General features: G+C 43.8%; 1 protein-coding gene across 2 annotated transcripts in view; it reads right to left on the bottom strand.

Moving 5' to 3' along the window:
• The window catches only part of mnat1 (MNAT1 component of CDK activating kinase), a 31,753-nt gene that overhangs the window by 9,088 nt on the left and 3,168 nt on the right, over positions 1–19,497 (bottom strand). Inside the window, exons 1-7 of one of the 2 annotated variants that reach the window (XM_051395889.1) lie at positions 18,693–18,824; positions 16,385–16,537; positions 15,926–15,999; positions 14,191–14,294; positions 13,828–13,968; positions 12,389–12,520; positions 3,036–3,157 (exon numbers count right to left, since the gene is read on the bottom strand). In XM_051395889.1, coding sequence (XP_051251849.1) covers positions 3,036–3,157; positions 12,389–12,520; positions 13,828–13,968; positions 14,191–14,294; positions 15,926–15,999; positions 16,385–16,537; positions 18,693–18,730 — 764 coding nt within the window. In that variant the 5' untranslated portion in view covers positions 18,731–18,824. Of the gene's footprint in view, positions 1–3,035; positions 3,158–12,388; positions 12,521–13,827; positions 13,969–14,190; positions 14,295–15,925; positions 16,000–16,384; positions 16,538–18,692; positions 18,825–19,497 lie in introns of those variants that run through there. The other variant, XM_051395888.1, reaches the window with a different exon arrangement.

Raw genomic sequence — 19,497 nt, 5'->3', positions numbered from 1 at the left:
AACGAAAACAAAAATAGAACGTATAGTTTTCTTTCAGGTTTTCAGTGTGTGTCCACATGAGCTCATGTGCCTAAATACAGACCTGTTTTAAGTATATTGCAGGCATGACTTCATTGATGCTGTGCATTTTTGATGTATGCAAGTGCTTGCGTTCAGGTTATGTCCATCAGCAGGCGCAGGGTCGGCGTGAGGAGGCGTGAGTTAAAACAGTTACCGCTTCGGTCTCTGTGTGCTGGGATTCATATCGCAGCCATGTCAACGTAAACATCATATGTTTCTGTTTGTGTCTCCAAAGCAGTATTTACTTCTACTTTGATTTTGTTTATTAAAGGCTTTTACTGTTCAACATAAAAGCAAGGAGCCATGGCAGGACATTTGGAGTACAGGCTGTAATGTTAAATTCATAGTCTACTCATAATTCTTACAGCTCACGCATGGTTATGGGTATGTGCCAGTCAATGAGATGGACAGCACTATTCTGCCATTATAGAAACCTCACACAGTCGGGGTCTTATCCTCTGTGGCAAATCATACGCACCTATGCACATCAGGGGAGGAGCATTTGGTTATGTATGTGTGTGTGTGTGTGTGTGTGTGTGTGTGTGTGTGTGTGTGTAAAGGGGGGTAGATGTTGAGGTGGAAGCTGAATGGGCACTTTTGGAGGCCCCTGTTGCCTGAACATGCAGCCTTTACTTTGCTCCAGTATTGAGGCAGCTGTCTTTAATAGAAGAGCTCAGCTCAGCCCATATTTATTCAGGTACAGCTGACAGAGAGGGAGAGACAGTGAAAGAGGCGTGGCCCTTCTTTTTCCTGGCAGCCGTGCAGCACTCCTGCGGTTTTTTGGGGGGCAAAGGGACAAGGCGAAAAGACACAGACACTGAGACAGAGGGAGAAGGCGAGCGGCACACAAGAAAAGAAGGAGCTGAAATGAAAAGGCATGGCTCCAGTCAGTCCTGTGTTGACTGGACATCCTGTGCAAGAGACCAGCCCCAGAGGCCCCTGGGGCCACCAGGGAGGGGGTGTGTGAACTGAACTCTTCAGTCTCACTTGATGGCTATGTCCAAGACAAATCACCAGTGGTGCTGCTGTCACCGTGGGCCTTGACCAAGACAAACAGCCGTGTTTTAAAATAAGTACCTGCCCCCTCACAGCCCTTTTCACCTTATCCACACTCAGGCACATCCATATCTCCTCACACGTTCAAGCATATTCCCTTCACAGGTCATAGGACTGGAGCTGTAGTCCAACGCTCTACACAGGGGACTCACTTTTCACCCTCTCAACGCTGTCTGCCTTCTCTCCTTTGCACACACACTTGTGAATATTTACCACATCACACACGTTCCATTGTGGACAAAATGCTAGGACTGCAATAACGGGGGTGAGTGTGAGTGTGTATGACACAAAATGTATAGCAGGTTTAAGGGACAGCGTCTGTATGCATGTGTATGTGTGAGCTTGATCGTCTATGTATATCTGAGCTTGCATGCACAAAACCTTGGCTGAATCGTAAACTGCCAACTGCGCAGAAGTGTCAGCACTATTCCTTGCTTTTACTTAACAGCACATTGCATCTTGGGAGTTGTGGTTTGTCTGAAGGGGCCTGTCTGTGTCGCTGCCTGCGGCCTGCACCAGTGGGACTGGTGTTCCTCACTGAACTGAACCTCATTTATCTCTGTGGCAGAGCCCTTCTACTCCAGCACTGGTCCTCCTGGACCCCTGAACTGCTGACACTGCCCCCCCCTCCTCCCCTCCTCCCTTCTCCCTCCTCTGAGCTCCAGCATGCGGCAAAAATTGTGAGATGTGTTTCATCTGCATATTGATCAGCCCGGCCAAAAGAAGTAGGACCTCAGCACTTCACTGAATACATAATGTAAATAAGTACCAGTTATTCTGCTTAAACTCTCCTGCAATCCTTTGAGGAAAACGTTTCACCTTAAGTAGGTGATTTTCCAGGTAATTAGGTAAATGTGATTGTACAACAAAAGTCAATGGCAACTTTTATCTGAAGAATAAAGAAGAGTAAACTAGAAATCCCTTATGCTAAACATGCTGACATTATGTTCAAATCCGCACATCTCAGCCAAATGAAGGTTATTGTCAGGGTGAAGCAGTGCTGAAAGTTGATGTGCTCGCCCAAAAAGAATATGACCCTGTTTTGCTCCTGTCACCCAATAAAAGCAGGCCGTTCTCGGTGTGTGGGCAGGCGTTAGTGCCAGCCAGTTGCAGTGCAGATGGCTGGGCGCTGGGCTGTCTGATGGATCGCTTACATTCGGTGAGGACTGGACCAATGGCGTCGTGGATTGATTGGCCCTAAGGGGCCGTCGGGGAAAGCACTTCCTGTGTGTGTTAATGGACGCTCCTGCAGAGGCACTGTGGCGGCTTGTGGCAGGGTGATAGTTGTTACTCCCTCTCTCCCTCCCTCTCTCTCTTTTTCCCAGCCCTCCTCCTCCTCATTTGCTTTCACTCTCCCAGTTAAATTAGAGGAGAGTCAAGTGAGACGAGCCAGGCTTCCGCGGCAGACAGACTTTCTAGTAGCTTTCTAACCCGACACCAAACCCTTTCAATACACTACTGTAGCTATGTGGAGAATTACACAACTAAGAGGGTAATCACTAAAACTATTTTTAAAGTCGTTTTACTAGAAAAGGACTATAAATTGATATGTAGGTCCCTGGAAAGACCTTAATTATTTGGTACCAATTATAAGGAAAATTGAGACAGTATACAGTTGGTATATTGCAGTTCAGCTGAATTTTTACCTAATTGTTACTTAATGTTTATATGAACAGTTCTTTCCCAACAGAAATTTCCCTGGAAACCAACAGCTGCTTATACAATTGACAGCTAACCAAATGTCACTGAACTGTGTCTCTATTTTTTCTACAGCCTACTTGGCACCAAATTACATGGGTACAGAAGAACTGACAACCTGACAACTGTGCTCCTCTCAAGGTGAAATTAAAAGTCATAGTAAGTTAGTGTACGGATATGTGGACATCAGTGTGGACATGAGTGTGTAAATAAGGTTGTACCCAAGTCTGCCCAGCTGCTCCAGCTCCGGCACTGGGGGTCCATCGATTTCAACATGAAGGGGCTTGTAGTGGTACAGAACTTCCTCTATCTTGGGCACAGGCTGGAGAGACACCGTCTGACGCTAAAAAAAAAAAAAAACAGAGACAACATTCAACACAAGACAATAATATTCATTGTCTCAGTTTGCAACACTGCAACACTGGAAACCATGGCTTTGTCATAATCAGGATGACACAAACGGAAAAAACTGTTTGGAAAAGGCTTAATGTCAATCAAACCGCAGCATTAACAACCACAAGTTCTTGACCGACTGGTTTGGAAATGGGGGTTTTGTCTGACAACTTTTTCACTTTTCCCCCAGGCACTGCTGGTTTAGTGGAGAAACCTAACTGGGACAATGACTGAGCATGTTTTTAGTGGTCAGCACGCTCTTGGCAACTCAACAACTATTCCTGATGGAAATCTGATCAAGAAACAAACATAACATCATACAGGAGAACTGTGGTGGGGTTGATGAGGAAATGCAATTCCTGATAACAGAAATTTAGTGTACTTTGGCTCAGAAATGACTATCTGCTATGTTAATAAAACCAGCAAAAGACAAATCAACTAACAACATAAACTTAAATATGGTAGACTAGTGTCAGTGCGTAGGCAGTGCTTTGTTATAGTTACTTACATCGTCTTTCCAGGTATTCACCTAAAACAAAGTCGATCAAAACCGGATCTGCACGTGACTGAAATTAGGAAAATGCTCAGGATTGTTAACTTGCAAATGTTACACTGCTGGGTCTCCTAAAGTCATACGATATGTAGTGTCAAGCACTGAAAACTGTAGTCTGATTTATAACAACCCCTTTCAATTACAAATTACTCAAAGTTGAGATTTCAGTCAGGCTACTCCACTTCCTAATGCTCTTGACCATGGTGATCGAGTGAGAAACATGATACTTCTTAAGGACACTGTAGAATTATTCGATTTGGGGCTCTGCCATCAAAGGGGAATTTCCACACAGCGTCAGACCGCTATGTTTTCACCAGCATTAAAGTAATGAGACTTAGAAGACGAGCCAGAGTCATGAAACAAACCTGGAATTAAAAAGATGATGTCTAAACAAACACTGACTATTTTAGAGTGTAGCAAATGAACTTAGAGACAAAGGAGAGATAAAAAGATAGGGAGAGAGCAAAGAAAAGAGTAGTGGGGGAGTATAAACAACAGAACACAGAGGGGAGCTGATGAAAACCAAACTAAACGAGTAACATGTGCCCTGCGGCCTCAGACTGCCCGCCCTCACACATGCTTTGGCCCATGCGAGCGCACCCACGGGGAAATAAAGCAACCAAAGCTGAGCTGGAAGTTACAAAAGCACCAAGTGATGCACACTGAGACAGCAATGGATGCAGAGTTTCTTTGCCAAGCACAACATGGTGGAAATTGTCCTAACCAGGCCAACATGTAGGGACAGTTTCACAGACAAAACAATAACCACACACATACACACACACACACACACACACACACAGACACACAAAGAAAACTTGCAATACTATTATAATGTTATATATCATTAATATACAGTGTTCAATGTATTCCAGGATTTATTTTCTGATTTACCTTTTTTCCAAGCTTTTCTTCAAATCTGTTTCAAGCCTTATTTCCAGACCTTCAGATTAGCCCAGTCTATTGAGTTGACTGATTCACTCTATAGGAAATGTAGTGTAATAACTTGACAATTCTGTCTGATAGCAGGCAAGAACTTTCAACTACCTTAACAGAACAAGTCTGAACCTGTTGCTTTCAGCGGTGGTTCACACACGCAGGTGGTACTATACTGACACTAAAAGAGTGGGTTTTTCCAGCGAAGAAATAGTGAGAGTTGAAATCACAACACAAACATGTCTTTTGGCACCATTAACGTATGATTATTTAACTACCGTTGCTGGAAAAACAGGTATTGATTCATTTCCTTTTATATAATAAATCAAATCACATCTCTCAAGGCCTTGCTCCTTGACTGTAAGGAATACTGAAATCTGACATTTATCCATGTTTGGTCACCTACTGTATCATAATAAGAGAAAAACACCCAGCACATTGTTCATATATGCATGCCAAGTTTTAAACACGATTGTTGGATTTTTCCCTTAAAAACACACAAACACGAGACACGCTTCACTGTGGTTTTCATTCAACCTTTAACCCCAAGGTGCCAGTGATCCCCTATCCTGTCTCATCCATCCAACACAGTGGAGCCCCACCACAGGCTAATGAAACCCAGACCGAGCAACCCAAACTCAGTCACTCTCCCTCACTTTCACACTCCTTCAGTTTCTCCATCCATCTTCTTTCAGACTTTCAGCACCGTTTAACTCCCCTACTGCGCCAATCAAAGAGACGCACTCTGAGGTAGAAGCACAAGAAGAAAAAGTCTACAACGGTGAAGTGGTAGAGAAAGAGAATGGCAGATTGGGAGTTGCAGATACCTAAGGGGCAGTAAATCAGATTTTTAAGTGACAGACAGAACAGGGCCAACCTCCAGTCAAGAGAAATTTCTGTTGCATTCCTCTGCAAAGGCACCTTGAAAACTGGCAGAGACACATCATCATGAGCAAACACCGAATAAGACATGCATACACGACAACAGGCTTTACTCTTCTGAATATATTTACAAATAATGTGTAAATGAAGGATTTGTAGTACTTCTAAACTGCTTTGATACAAGACAAGCTGTCCATCTAATGCAGAGCTGTGCCCTCTCGGACTTGCTCTGTCCTTCACCCCACCTAATAATAATGCTGAAACTTTCAATCATGAACTCATCACGTCCTATTAAAAGCTTGTGTGAATTACAGCATATGAATGTTGTTTTCCAAATGCTTCGGTGAAAGAAAGCAACAGAAGGGGAGGGAGAGGGGACCCCCAGCCAGATCCAGCAGAGCAGAAATGGCTAAGGGACTAGGGGCCATTGGAACAACACCACTATAAGAGCCAACACAAACATCTGCTTTTAACATCACAGAGGCCCATCTTACTACCTACACAACATTATGTGCGCCCTCATGACGCTTTCAAGTTTGTGTATAACTGGTATTAAAGACTCGTATAATACCCCTGTGACACTAAAATGAAACTCTGGGGGCCATCCATCTTAATAAAACCGCAGGGGAGGATGATTTGAGGAAATCACCATCACGCCTCTGGGAGAAGTCCTCCTTCTCCTGGTCTTGTGATCCTCATACTTCTATCTCAGGTCCAGACAGTTACCGTGATCTAGTAATATCAGCTTCAATTTCTTGGAGTGAAACCGTTTTAAAAGGTCAAGTAAAGCCGTCAATAGTGCCTGTCCTCGTGATGGTGGAGGGGACAGGTGTGCTGGCTTGGAAAACTGTTAAGCACTCTACGCATCTGGGGGGGTTGAATTTGGCTCGTGATGTGCTGTCACGTTACTGTGACAGCACATCTTCATAGTACCATCTGGGAAAGCAACATGGTTAACCCATCTGACAGAGTGATATGGCAGATATTCGTGTGACTTTTATGGGACAGGGGTATCATAAAAGTCACATTACTTTTAAGGTTTGAGAGGTCTGCCCCTGAAGCATAGCATTGACTGCACCCAAGTCTAAATTAAAAACGGGTCTTCGTAAGAGGTGCTCCTACATTTTGACACAGTGTATTGACAAGCCTGATTTTTTTCAATCACTTCTTAAAACTCACTTTTATAGATGTTTTTCTGCAACATTGTTTATTTCATTATCTGTAATGCTTTGAAGCATTACTTCTATGCTTTTGCCATTTGCACTTTAAATTTTTGTCAAAGATAGAAAGTTCTACTCAGTCAAGGAGGATGAATTTGATGTTCATAAGGCTAATCTTGATCAAAGCTCATTGGCCAACAGCTCAAATCATGGGTCACCACCAAGAATGCCACCAGAAACATGTGCTAACACACACACACACACACACACACACACACACACACACACACACTGCACATCATCAGCACTCTTCAGTCCCCCCCGCCCCCCATCTCTCCTGACTTTGCAGCTCAGCAGGACACATCAAGGTCGCTTGGAGACTAACCTCTCCATCAGCACCTCCCCACTACATCCACAGACACACACACAAAAACCACATACTATCGCTTGGTTCCAGAGGGTTTGGGGACCCATAACTAGCTCAAGCTGAGCTCCAGAGGCAGTGAGGCCCTTGTCACTAATGCACAATGTGATAATGGGAACAATGGTAAGGTAAACAGTGGTACAGGGGGATAAAATGAATAAGCCCAGTTAGAGGCCAGCCTAGTGCCATCCCATCCCCATCCCCAGCCCTCACTCCACCTTCTGCCCTGGCACTGCCACTGCTTCTGTATGGATAAAGAGCTTTGAGCTCCCCACTGGCCCACTGAGCAGCAAGTAGCAAGTGTAAAAGCTGCTGCCCACACAGTGCCTCCCCTTGCCTTACAAGTTTAAATATAACTGCCTGACCAGTGGCAGCTGCCCCAGCGCAAAGCCCCTAAAGCTGACAACTCCTTTTTCTGTAGGGTTGGGCTGGCCTGTCCGTTGGCAAGGGTTGCTGAGGCCAACCTAAACAGGGCCAAGCCAGGGGCAAGGGAAGAGGTGTGAATGCCCACGTGCTGGTGCCAATCAGGGCTGACGGTTCTCTTTACCTCCTGAGCTGACCCCCTCTCCCAAGTCCCTGCAGCTATCGAAATACATGCCAGCAATCCAATAAAAAGAAAAAAAAAGGCCAAAGTGCAAAAGGGTTATGCGGTCTACCACATAAAATCCACCATCATTGGTTTGTGAATGCTTTATCCAAGTCATAAACAATAACACATTTATATATATATAAATGACAACACAAATATCTGTGCCTGTTACTATTTGTCTCAAGAGTGTGAATAAAGGAAATGAAAATAACATAGATAGTGAAAGAGTTAGTGGGGGTTGGGGGAATATGTAGCATCAACCTCCCAGGCAAAACAGGTTAGGCCAGTCTGCCAGAAAAAGTAAAGCAGAGCATGTGTCCCGACCAAAGGTATGTCTACCGACCAGAGGTCACTGTAGAGGACAACTTAACCAAGTAAATCAGGCCTAAGCAAACAAGTTCACAGCATGAGTGTGTGAGTGTGTGTACTTATGTTAGTGTTTTCTATTGTAGTCAAATTCCACTGCCTAAGTGTAGAATGGAATAAAGCCAGAGAGAACCCAGCGGTTAATTTCAGCTAGCTTCACATCTATGTTTAGGGATAAACTTTCCACCCACATTTGTCTGAGTGAGCTGCACTTTGTTTATGTGCGTGTGTGCCTCCTGCTTTCATTAGGTGCCCATGCCGGCCTCATCAGGTATGTCAGCTGCTACTGCCGCCTGTGAGGAGTGGATTGGGCCCCAGCAGTGCTGGAACCTTGGACCTTTCATTTAAGATGGCGCTGAAAGCTGCTTCAAGGTGGAGAGATTCCCCATCGGTCAACCGCTTTCAGGAATGGGACCCTGCAGCAGCTGAGGACAATCCCTAACGTCGCACATACACTCACAAACACAATAACTTACAAACAAAGCAATCAGGATTAAACACTGTCAAAAACTAGTAAGACTCAATTACTCATGGAATGATTAGACCAAAAATAATTCAACTCATGTCGTTTTGCTCCGAGCAGGTGCCATGACAGAGTGCCATCAGGCTTGGCACTGGGGCTGGTCTTATGTGTCAGACAACAACAAGCAACCTGTTTAAACAGTGAATAGTTGCCTCCCTCCCTCACAGAGAGTCTCTTTTGATATAAGCGGACATCTTTTTTTAGAAAGACACTTTATTCTTCAAAGGATGTTTACTCAGACTGGGTAAAGGGAGTGTGTGTTTATGTGTGTGTGCGCGCACCCGCATGGGTATGTGTGTCTTGGTTCAATAGAATGCCTACAAAGTGAAGGATTAGTGAGTGATTCCAGACCATTCCTCAGGCAAGACCAGGCCCATCCCACCTCACATCACACCTGGACCGAGACTACTTTCCCTCAGGATCGGCTAGCTTCCTCAAGCATCCATTCAAAAACACGCAACCCGAATAATCAGGATCAGGGTTGGAGTCCCCTTCACCAACTCCAGAAAATCACCCAGGCAGAGCAGTGCCAGAATGGCTGAGATGTCCCCTTGCATGTTCCCAGTAAACAACATGACACAAGTAGATGTGACATTAGATCACTCTTTAAATAAAAACTACAGTCATTGGGAAGCTGAAGAAGAATTGGCATCCTCACGTTCCATGGATCGGACGGCTCAAAGATAGGCAGATATGTCATTCCACCAGTGACTGCTCACCTTGGCCTGGGGTGAAGCAGCTGGCTGAAGTGCTGGTGGGGTGGGTGGTGGGGGGAGTGGGTGAGTGGGGGGGAGGGTGTTAGGAACACAATGAATTTCTGCCTCCATGACTGGCGAACTTGCATATCACCAAAAACATCCACATGAAAAAAAAAGGGTCATGAATCAACCCCTTGTCCATTCATCACTGTCACAGTCTGTTTTTCCTTTATGTACATCCTTTGCAACAAAGTATGGATACTGGAGCTTCTACTAATGCTTATTTTCAGTGTCCATTAATCTTGTCTTTTAACATAATAGTCTATTATTTGTTTAGTGAAAACTGTCCATCACAATTACCTAGAGCCCAAAGTCACACTGTCAAATAGTTTGTTCTGACAGTTACAGTAAAAAACCTTAAGATAACCCGTTTTCAATGATAAAAAAAGGATCAGAACCTCACATGAGAAGCTGCAACCAGTTAATGTTGCTTGATTAATGACTTAAACGTACAAGATGACATTTCTGTTTCTAGTGGTCTCTCTCACATTTAAACAATAACAGACGTAGTTTGATGATGTTGTGAAAGAGCGTTGGATCATGGGAGTTGTTGTATTCATTGTTAAAAACCACAATTGGGGGCGCCAAATTGGTAGGTAGACCTGGTAGAGCTGGCGCCATGTACTAAGGCTGAGTCTTTGCTGCAGTGGCCGAGGGTTCGAATCCAACCTGTGGCTCTTTGCTGCGTGTCATCCCAGCTCTCTTTCCCCCTCTTTCCTGTCTATCTTCAACTGTCACTATTGAGTAAAGGCAATAAATCCACAATTGCCGATGAAAATCTATCTGACGTGACTCGGGCAGGAAACATGTTCACGGACAAGGTAAATTAAAGTTTTATTCATGTTATGTTCAGTCACGTTTGCCGACTTCCTCTCACTCTCCCCCATGTTACCCAGAAGTTACAGCAACTAGAGGCAAGTTAGGAATGTACCATGTATGAAGTATGGATTTCTCCGTGTTTGAACATTGTTGGAATCATTTGGGATGATGTAAGTACACAACTAGATTTTTATGACATTTTAATGTGGAAATGTTACGTATTATATGCTTAAATGAATGACTACCAAAATAGTAGTTTTTCTGTTGACTGACAAATCTGTTGAATGACAAATCAATTAATGACTGAACATTTTAGCAGTAACTACTACCCCTGTCACTGCACAGGAGTAGAAATCAACCTAAATGTGAATAAAAGCTTATCGTGGAAATGTGGCACAGCTTTAGAAATGTGTTTTTACATTTGTCTCCACTAATTTCTGCTGAAGAAAAACTAAAACCCTGCTTGGAAGAAGGGACCACAACCTAGCAGATAAATGAATTCCAGCAATCTGCAGGAATCCACCGCTCTGTGCTGAAACCCCACCAAGTCAAACAGAAGTCATTCTTATGGACGCTGAGGTGAAGGGAAATCCAAACCCACACGTTCCCCTGACTCAAGTCTCTCAGTCCAAAACACAGCAGATGCATGGTGAGACCTCTGCTCCACCAACAGGAGCTCAGAGACGGGAGGATGAAGAGAAATGGGAAGAAAAAGCGAGGAAAAACAGCCACAAAAGAAGCCAAGACCAACATAATCATGCTGTTTCTCTCTCCATCAGCAAGTTTAACTTCATGTTGTATATCACGGGGGTGAGAGTCAGAGTACCACATCCTCCATTTGGATCAGTTCAATGCTTTTCCACTGGTGGTGGATGAGCCAGTTGTGTCTTTAATGAGTAAATTAATGTTTTTGTAAAGTCTCTGATTATCACTGCATCACTTTCACTGAGATCTTTTTGCCAGTGGAAAACACATTTAAATGGGCAGGATAGGCAAAAAGAGATTGGACAGGAGAGAGTTGGGTTATAACCCAAGTGTGTCATATCTCCACCTTAAGTGTAATAAGCAGATATCTCTCCCACGCATCACTGAACTGTGGGAAGACAACCATGCCTCATGAGGGTTGCTGGGGGTGGGGTTGGGGTGATGACACAGCCTATCTCATCACAGTAAAATGAAAATAAACTACTGAAAACCTGAACGAAAGCCAAATGGAAGGTCTCTTCAGACATGGTGAGCACAAAGCTGTGAGCTCAGAGTGGCCAGAGCCCTGAGCCCACATGCTCTCTCTGTGGGTCCCACTATTCGCACAGAGGAATGTGATGACATGACTGAAGGGGTGAGGGCCTGTTCCCACACTGAAGAAGCACCAGGCACAGAGAAACAACATCCCTTTGAAGGTCTGGACTGTTGTCAACAAGCACTCCACATGAAGTTTAAATCAGCACTGAACTACAATCCCACCAAGGACTTTACTGATCGGATGTACCTTTCCATCAGAGGACAGAGGTACACAACCATGTGACCTTAACCTGCATGGGGTCATTGTAAATATAGTAGCTATTTGTTATTTATGGTACATATATCTTCTTCAAGCTCTCCTGTTACACTGCGATCTTTCATTTGAAGCAGCCCTTTGATTCATTTGAATAAGGCCACTCTGTTGATGCATAGGTGATACTTATGCAGAGGAATCCTTCAAAAACTATTATTTACCTGGCCCAGTTTTTGTACTTTCCTGGGAGATTACTACGTAATGTGAACTATGTATTTTTCACTGTTTATCTCACAAATACTGCTCCAAAAAATAAAATAATTAATTAAAGGATAAAATTCTTTTTTGTAATATTACACACCCACATGCAGTGTTTTGGCATCTTATACGCCTTCAAACTGGATTTTTTACTTCAGTTGGACTTCCTGATGGTAATTAATTGTCTCAGCATTACCTGAAACACAGCTTCTTGCATCAGAAAATGCCCTACTTTGATGTGAGCTAGTATAGTGGCAAAGAGAGAAAATAACTGTCCATTTGGAGCTGAGTATGTAAATTACCGGCTTGAACACACCCATGAGCATCAGGCTTGAGAAAGGCAAGAGAGCCTGTCACTTCGAATTTGTATATATGAACCGGGGTTAAAAAGCTAATATGCCTAAAGTGGTGCACTCACCATATGGATTCCAGTCGAAAACAGATTTGTAGGTTTGACTGCCTGTTTCTGCTGCTCTATCTGGGTCTCCAGCTGGGCAGCACGGACCTTGTGTTGGGCAAGCAAGATGGTGGCAGGAAGTTGGGACTTCTCCTGGAGAAACAAATGGGATTTGGGATTTTATCAGAATGTTAATGTTAGATGTGTGTGTGTGTGTGTCATACATGCAACAAAGTGCTTCATTAAGAACTTTTATGCTCAGTACAAACAGCTGACACCTGCACACATTGAGGCCTTTTCCCTTTGTGACTGTTATATGTTAAGAAAAGATGAGGACACCCACCCACCCAGACATCTCTGTCTAACCGGATAACCATCAGGATAGGGTGCTTTCAGGCTAGCAGCCACATTATTGATGCAAGCCATATTAACAAAACTGTGGCACTGCAAGGGACGCTGCTTCAAGTGCACTGCGCCGCCTTCACCTCCATTAAATGCAAGGTCGGACGTTTCAATTTCTCCAGTGGAGTGTTGCCAAGCACAGAGGTCTAAGAACACAAGCTTGGACACGTTGTGCATTGAAGAGGTAGGACATTTTTGATAGAGTGGACAGAAAGGGTAGGACATACTAGAGGTGTCTTAGCATTTAACAATAAACCAAAAGCGATTTAATGGCTTCCAACACTAATTAGTCCTGGTCAAACGGCAGAAATGTACAACTTTCACTTATTTTGGACAGGCACTTGGTTTGTGAATTTACTTGCTTTATTCGGATGGCATCACATAGTTAACAAATGATAAATTCAAGATGGACATACATATACAGATATACACCTGCACATGAATAATGTAAATTCAGTGTTAATATTAGATAAGAACAATAATCAAGATGTGTGTTATAAGTTCCCAGTGAGGTATTTTATAGATTAGTTACCCACTACTTCAGCAAACAGTAACAAAGAATCAAAATGTATGAGTTGGTGTATGTTTGGGCGCAAATAACAGTGAGCTTTCTGACCACAGGGATGTACAGATGTCAGTGCTCTGGACAGTTCCCTAAGGGGGGGTGGGAGTTGATCTCATCTGCCTACAGTCAACAGGCCCTGTGCCTTAAACAAACAAACACACAGCTTAGCCTGCTATCTGCGATGGTCCTTCAGCAGCCCGCTCTGCAGGAACAATCACTTCCAAAGCCCGCAGCTCAACACAATGGAGCCAAGAGGCTTTGGAATCACAGAATGAGAACAATGCAGCCAGCAGCACAATGACTGGTAATAAGCTCTTAATGATCGCACAGCCATGAACCCTCAGGCGGAGTGTGTGTGTGTGTGTGTGTGTGTGTGTGTGTGTGTGTGTGTGTGTGTGTGTGTGTCAAACATAGAACATCTGTCATATTGTCACTGCTTTTTACTTCAGTAGATGGTGGAAATAAACATACATGCAACATGTGTGTTTCTCACCAGTTCATCCAGGAGAGCCTGTTTGTTCTTCCTCTTGGCCTGTAGCTGCCTCTGCTCCTCCTGCAGCACATCCAGTCTCCGCTGCTCATTGCCCTGCTGCTCCAGCAACAGCAGCTCCTCTAGCTCCTCCTGCTCTCGCGTCTGACGTGTTCGGGGAAAGAGAACAGGGATGTTGCAAAAACTCACATTGCATCTTTGACCACAAGGCTGAATCTCCACAAGCCCTAGTGATGCCATAATGTACTTCTCCTTACAGTCTGACTTCTCAGAGGAGAGTAGTAAGCCATAAGAAAAGCTTCCTCCAGTTAGCACCAAATTATCATTATTAATGAAGATATTATGTATGGGAGGGAAAATACATACAAGTTTAGCCTTATTCCTCTGGATGATATCTCTGTTCTCCCTCTGGTATTGTTCCATCCTCAGCTTGGTGTTCTCCACATCAATGTTGTTTGTCAGGTTATACACTACATGGAGGAGACGCAATCCATTGTTAGGGGCCAATATGTTCCATCAAAAGCTTGTCAAATGGTCGAATAGATTCGGAAACCCCCTCTCCCCACATCTTTCCGATTTCGGGTTGGGGGGCCTTGTCAGATCATTTCTGTAACTTTTTTTTCCAAAACCAACAATCTGACATCAACACTGACTTTACTCAGGCCAGCTGTGTGGAGGTGGGAAAGGATCAAGGAATTGAACTTCTCTCTCATCTCTCTTTCTTGAACTATTTCTGTCACTTTTCATGACAACACTATGAACAACACGTTGTTCGACCTAGTTCTGACAGAGTATACCTCGGCCAGAACCCAACAGTCCCTTCTGTGGGTCAATGCCTATGTCAGATGTTGTGAAGACAGTGAAGACAAGCACTTTTCAAACCCATGATTCTAATATTTTCCATTATCGTCAAGATCCAAAGAGTTCCAGAGATAACAAATATATGTCCAGAAGAATTACAGAAAAAGTGGATAAATGGATAATCAAGGCATGTAGAATTTTCCATTTGATGGCATCTGGTAATACAAAATTCTCTCAGTTTAAGGGAGATGCTGTAGAATTTCACTGACACACTGGAATGAGCGAATACAAAAATACTTATATGCTGTGGAAAAAAGTTAAACTTCAAGGCTGCTTAAGGGGGAATTTATGGAGAAATTTTGAGGGTTTAAAAGGTTAAAAAACCACTGGTGCAAATTCCAAGCCCCAAACCTATGACCTAGACCACAGGAACTGTTTTGCCTTCTGTTAAGGGCTAAAAGCCATTTTAGTGTGTATTATAGGAACTTGATACTTGACATTTTCTTTCTGGCCCTGCGCTGTCCCACTTAGCACATAGATTTTACATTGTGATGATGCCACACACACAAGAAAATTGCTTTTCTAAGCTCTGGGAAGGATACAAGGTTATTTATTGTTTTTACAACGTAGTAGTTCCCTTAATGCTACTTGTGAAAACAAAAACTATATATACAAAATTATATACAGTAAAATTGAGTGGAAGTGGAAAAAAGGCAAAATAAAAAACTATTTTACATGATGAGGGTGAATTAAGCAGCCTTACTGCCTCAGGGAAGAAGCTGTTCTTAAGTCTGGTGGTACGGCAGCGGAAGCCTGTGTACCTCTTTCCAGATGGCAGCAGAGCGAACAGGCTGTGGCTGGGGTGGGTGCTGTCTTTAAGTATCCTTTAGGCTTTGTGCAAGAACCTCAGGGTGGATCATTGGTGGATGAGTACCAATGATCTTTTTAAACCCTTGTGGTTTAAAAATATATAACATAAAGAGCAATAAAAAAGACAAAAAATGTATGTTTTTGGGGCCGTATGGGGAGTTTTTTTTGTTGCAGCAGCAACAGTCGGTCACTGGGACAAAGAAGCAGTGAGGTAGACTGGCCGTACCATATCCAGCTAAAGGTCCACAGTGGGTTGCCAGTCAGGATGTGTTAGAATTGGCAGAGCTATTCCCTGACCCATACCCCTGGCTTGCACTAATGCCTGTAAAACATCCCCCTGTGCAGCCAGAAAATCATTACACCAGTAAGCATCCCTTTTTGCCCTCCGTTTCAGCCTGAAGCCTCCAAGTCTACCCATAGATGCTCCTACCTATGTCTTCCAATTGCTCCAGGTAGTCGTTATATTCTCTTAGGCTGGAGAAGTCAACATCTCTCTTGTTGTATCTGCATAGAAAGAACAGATGTGGTGATAGAAATAGTAAAACCTGATGAAAGCAAATATGCACTGGCATTAATAGCCTCCATTAAAACAACCATTTTATAATACCATTGTCTGCATACTGCCTAATAGACACACATTAGATGTCAATTAAGGGGCTATTAAAGAACAGATGAGAGGGAGAGAGAGAAGGCGGGGAAGGGCTGAGAAGTAAAAACCTGGCAGGGAAAGAGCCTTCCCGTTTGAGCCCCCCCCGGGGAAATTCATTGTCTACAAAACAAACAGTGTAATGAGAAAGACAAAGGTGGCTTAAGAAGTGGGAGGAGGCATGAGATGACACATAAACACACAGAGCCACACCCCTCACCCTGCCAGTCTCCCCTCACTCACATCTTCAGCACCTTCTTACGAATCTCCACCTCCTTATCTACGGTCGGGTCTTCGAAGAGCTGCACACGGAAGTTGCTCTTCCTCAGAGGTGTGTCGCACTGCACGCAGTTACCCGAGCCACGCACAAACAGCATGTCCACACAGTTTTCACATCTGTGTGGGAGAGGAGACAACAACACAGAAAATACTATCAAGCTGAGTTGAGTGTTTCCAAAGGTGACCCTCCCAGGCAGGCTTCAGAGTTCACTGTGAGCATGTGTGGGCATATGTTGTTGCTGAAATACAATTTTCCTCACAGTAAAGCAAATTTGTGTTTTTTTTCTATGCCTGTAAGTTGTCATCGGGCGTAGTGGGTGATAATGGGGCACATGAATATTTCCTCTAAGTGCTCAAAGATGGCTGGAATTATGATTGGAATGTCGATTAGGCTGCCTCCAACTCTCAGACAAGAGGAAATTAGTCTGACACCCCATCAGTGGAGTGTCTGTCTGCACTGGAAAAACATTTGCCTTATTGTTATTTCAACAGACCTCAGTCATTCTGCCACGTTGCATAATATGATAAAATCCAGCTCAGTGACTCAATGTGTGGTCCATCAAAAATATTATTATTGTTAAGAATTTTAAGATGAATTGTCATTTGTGCTTAAGGATTTAATTTAAATTTAACAGAGCACACGTCCAACCTTTCTCCCTTTTCTGCCAGAAAGTTTAAGCCACATTTATAAATACTGTGGAAATCTAGGCAGTTATTGATCAAAATATCTACTGTAAATCTGTTTAATGGACATGATTACTTTCCAAGACAAAATATGTAGCAGGACAGCACAGTCATGATGAGTTTTTCAGACAGCCTTTGGTTCCTAATATAAGCGCCTATGAATCGCAATTCTCTTCAGTAAAGAGCACGCCTCTCCACTCATGACCAATGCTGAAGAAAAAGGCAGCGACATTCTTCAGATAATGTTTCAGGTAAAACCCAGGTTCAAACAGGAAAGTTAACTGCATGCACCATCGCGACATGACTCCATGGCAACTAGCAGACCTACCTAAGGGCACAACCCTGAGCTTAGCCATCAATCACACCTTTATGCAGGTAGGCGTTTACTCATCAGTCACACTCAAGTGAGGAGTGGACAGTGAAGACAATGGGAATGTTCCTAAATCTCCCCTGATGGGGTGGAGGGCCTGGATAAACGTTTGCACAGTACACTCTTTTAATTAAGTCTCTGCGGAGCTTTATTTCCACAGGAATTCACCTTCCTGCTCGTGACCACCATCACAAAAATGGACATCTGGTTTCCAAATGTCACAATCTGCTGTTGAGCACTGACAGTTTTCATAATAGAACACAGCAAATTTGATGGGAAAAAGCCTTATTTTTTACCATACGTCATTGATGGTATGGTTGAGTCATTTATTTCCAAAGTCAAGGCCTGGGCTTGAGATACTCGTGCCTAGTCAAAAGCTCTCTTGGGGATGGAGCCTATTAGAACAATCATGACGGAGTCATCATGCAAGAAATTTTGCTTCATCAGCAGCACTCAAAACAAAAAAGCAGTTAAAGGAGAAACTGCAGAGCCATGGAGTTTGGCTGTTTACGCCTAGCATCTTAGATATGGGTCAAACAAGCCCAACCTGCCAAGCTTTCACAGCCATACAACAAACAGAACTTTGATGAAGCATCACAGGGGACAAGCATGTCAGTTCAGCTTGGCTTAGATGAAGCCACAAAATAAAAATGAAAGCTGAACGACAGACGGAGACATCTGCCTTGTCCAGTTGGTGCTTCAGAGCACGAAGAGCCCCTGCTCAAGTGCACCCTGGAAGAGGCAGATGTTCAGGCCTGTGGCCCCAGGCTACAGGAGATGTATAGGCCTGGCCATATGGAGGTAGATGTAGGGATTCAGCTTGTTTCCACAGGCCCACAAAGAGCCCATTCATCAACACAGGGTGAGGAGTGGGGCGTAGCTTGCCCCCTGCCCCATAAATGGACCACACAACAGAACTCTCTAAAGGGGAAATCCTGTGTAACTCTAGAGCAAAAGAGGTGAACGTCTAAGAGGGAGGGAGGAGACTTTCAGAGTCAATTGGCCATCTTTCTTCTAAAATGTGCATTCTCTAAGTGACAGATTTCAGATTGTGTGCCCGTTGCAATTTGTAATCAAAGGGGTAGCCAAGGCTACGCTATATTGCTTGCCATAGTGAACAGACATTTAAGTGAGCCGACAGACCTCTAGCAGCTTGCCATCTCTGTGTCTCTGGGCTGTTGTCACTGACTGAGTACTCCTGACTCCTCCCTCTCTCACCTGTCCTGCTCAGAGCTCCAGGCTCCTATCTTTCCCATCTGCAGCTGTCAGCAGGTCAAAGAAGGGGGTGGTAAGTGGAGGGTAAACAGGGTCCTGGCTCAGCAAAGAGGCCTCCACACCACCGCCACCCCCCACCGCCCTTTGGTGACATTGCCTGCATCTTCGACTCCTTGTACATGAAAAAGCAAAAACAAAACAGCACTGTAAACAGACAGGAGCTGGATTCACTTGTTTCTGCCACAAAGCTGATGATCTTCACAGAGCAATGACTGAGTCCAGACAGAGCAGAGCTGGCTTAGTGTCAAATTTAAACCTGCTATGACACTCTGTCCTGCCTTGTGACCTACAGTACCTGCAGCAGCACAGTCAGAAATGCTGAGGCCCAGGGGTATGATTGCTTACACAGGAAGATAGTATAGGCTTGTGTGATCTCAAAATAATAAAGCTTAGATTTGGTGTAGCAAAAAGGGCAGAGACAAAGGTCCCAAAGTTTATACTGTATATATGAAAAATATGTTTCACAAAATAAAAGCAGGGATCTGAAAAATGTAATGATATTATGGAGAAATACTGTACGGTCTGAATCAAAATCTAGAGGAACAGCAGCCAACGCTGAGGATGGATCCATTAGCAGCAAAGGCAACAAAACTTTAGGCTCGCTAATTGGCTGTCTTTTACAGCAATGCCCCGTTAAACTTGGAGTTGACTCCTCTCTTAAGTGAATAGTTCAACATTTTGGCAAATATGCTTATTAGCATCTTGCCGAGACTTAGAAGAGAGGATCAATGCCACTTTTATGTCTGTC

The sequence above is a fragment of the Dicentrarchus labrax genome, unplaced genomic scaffold, assembly GCF_905237075.1.
Source record: "Dicentrarchus labrax unplaced genomic scaffold, dlabrax2021, whole genome shotgun sequence".
NCBI lineage: Eukaryota > Metazoa > Chordata > Actinopteri > Moronidae > Dicentrarchus > Dicentrarchus labrax.
This window is presented reverse-complemented; position numbering and strand designations above follow the sequence as displayed.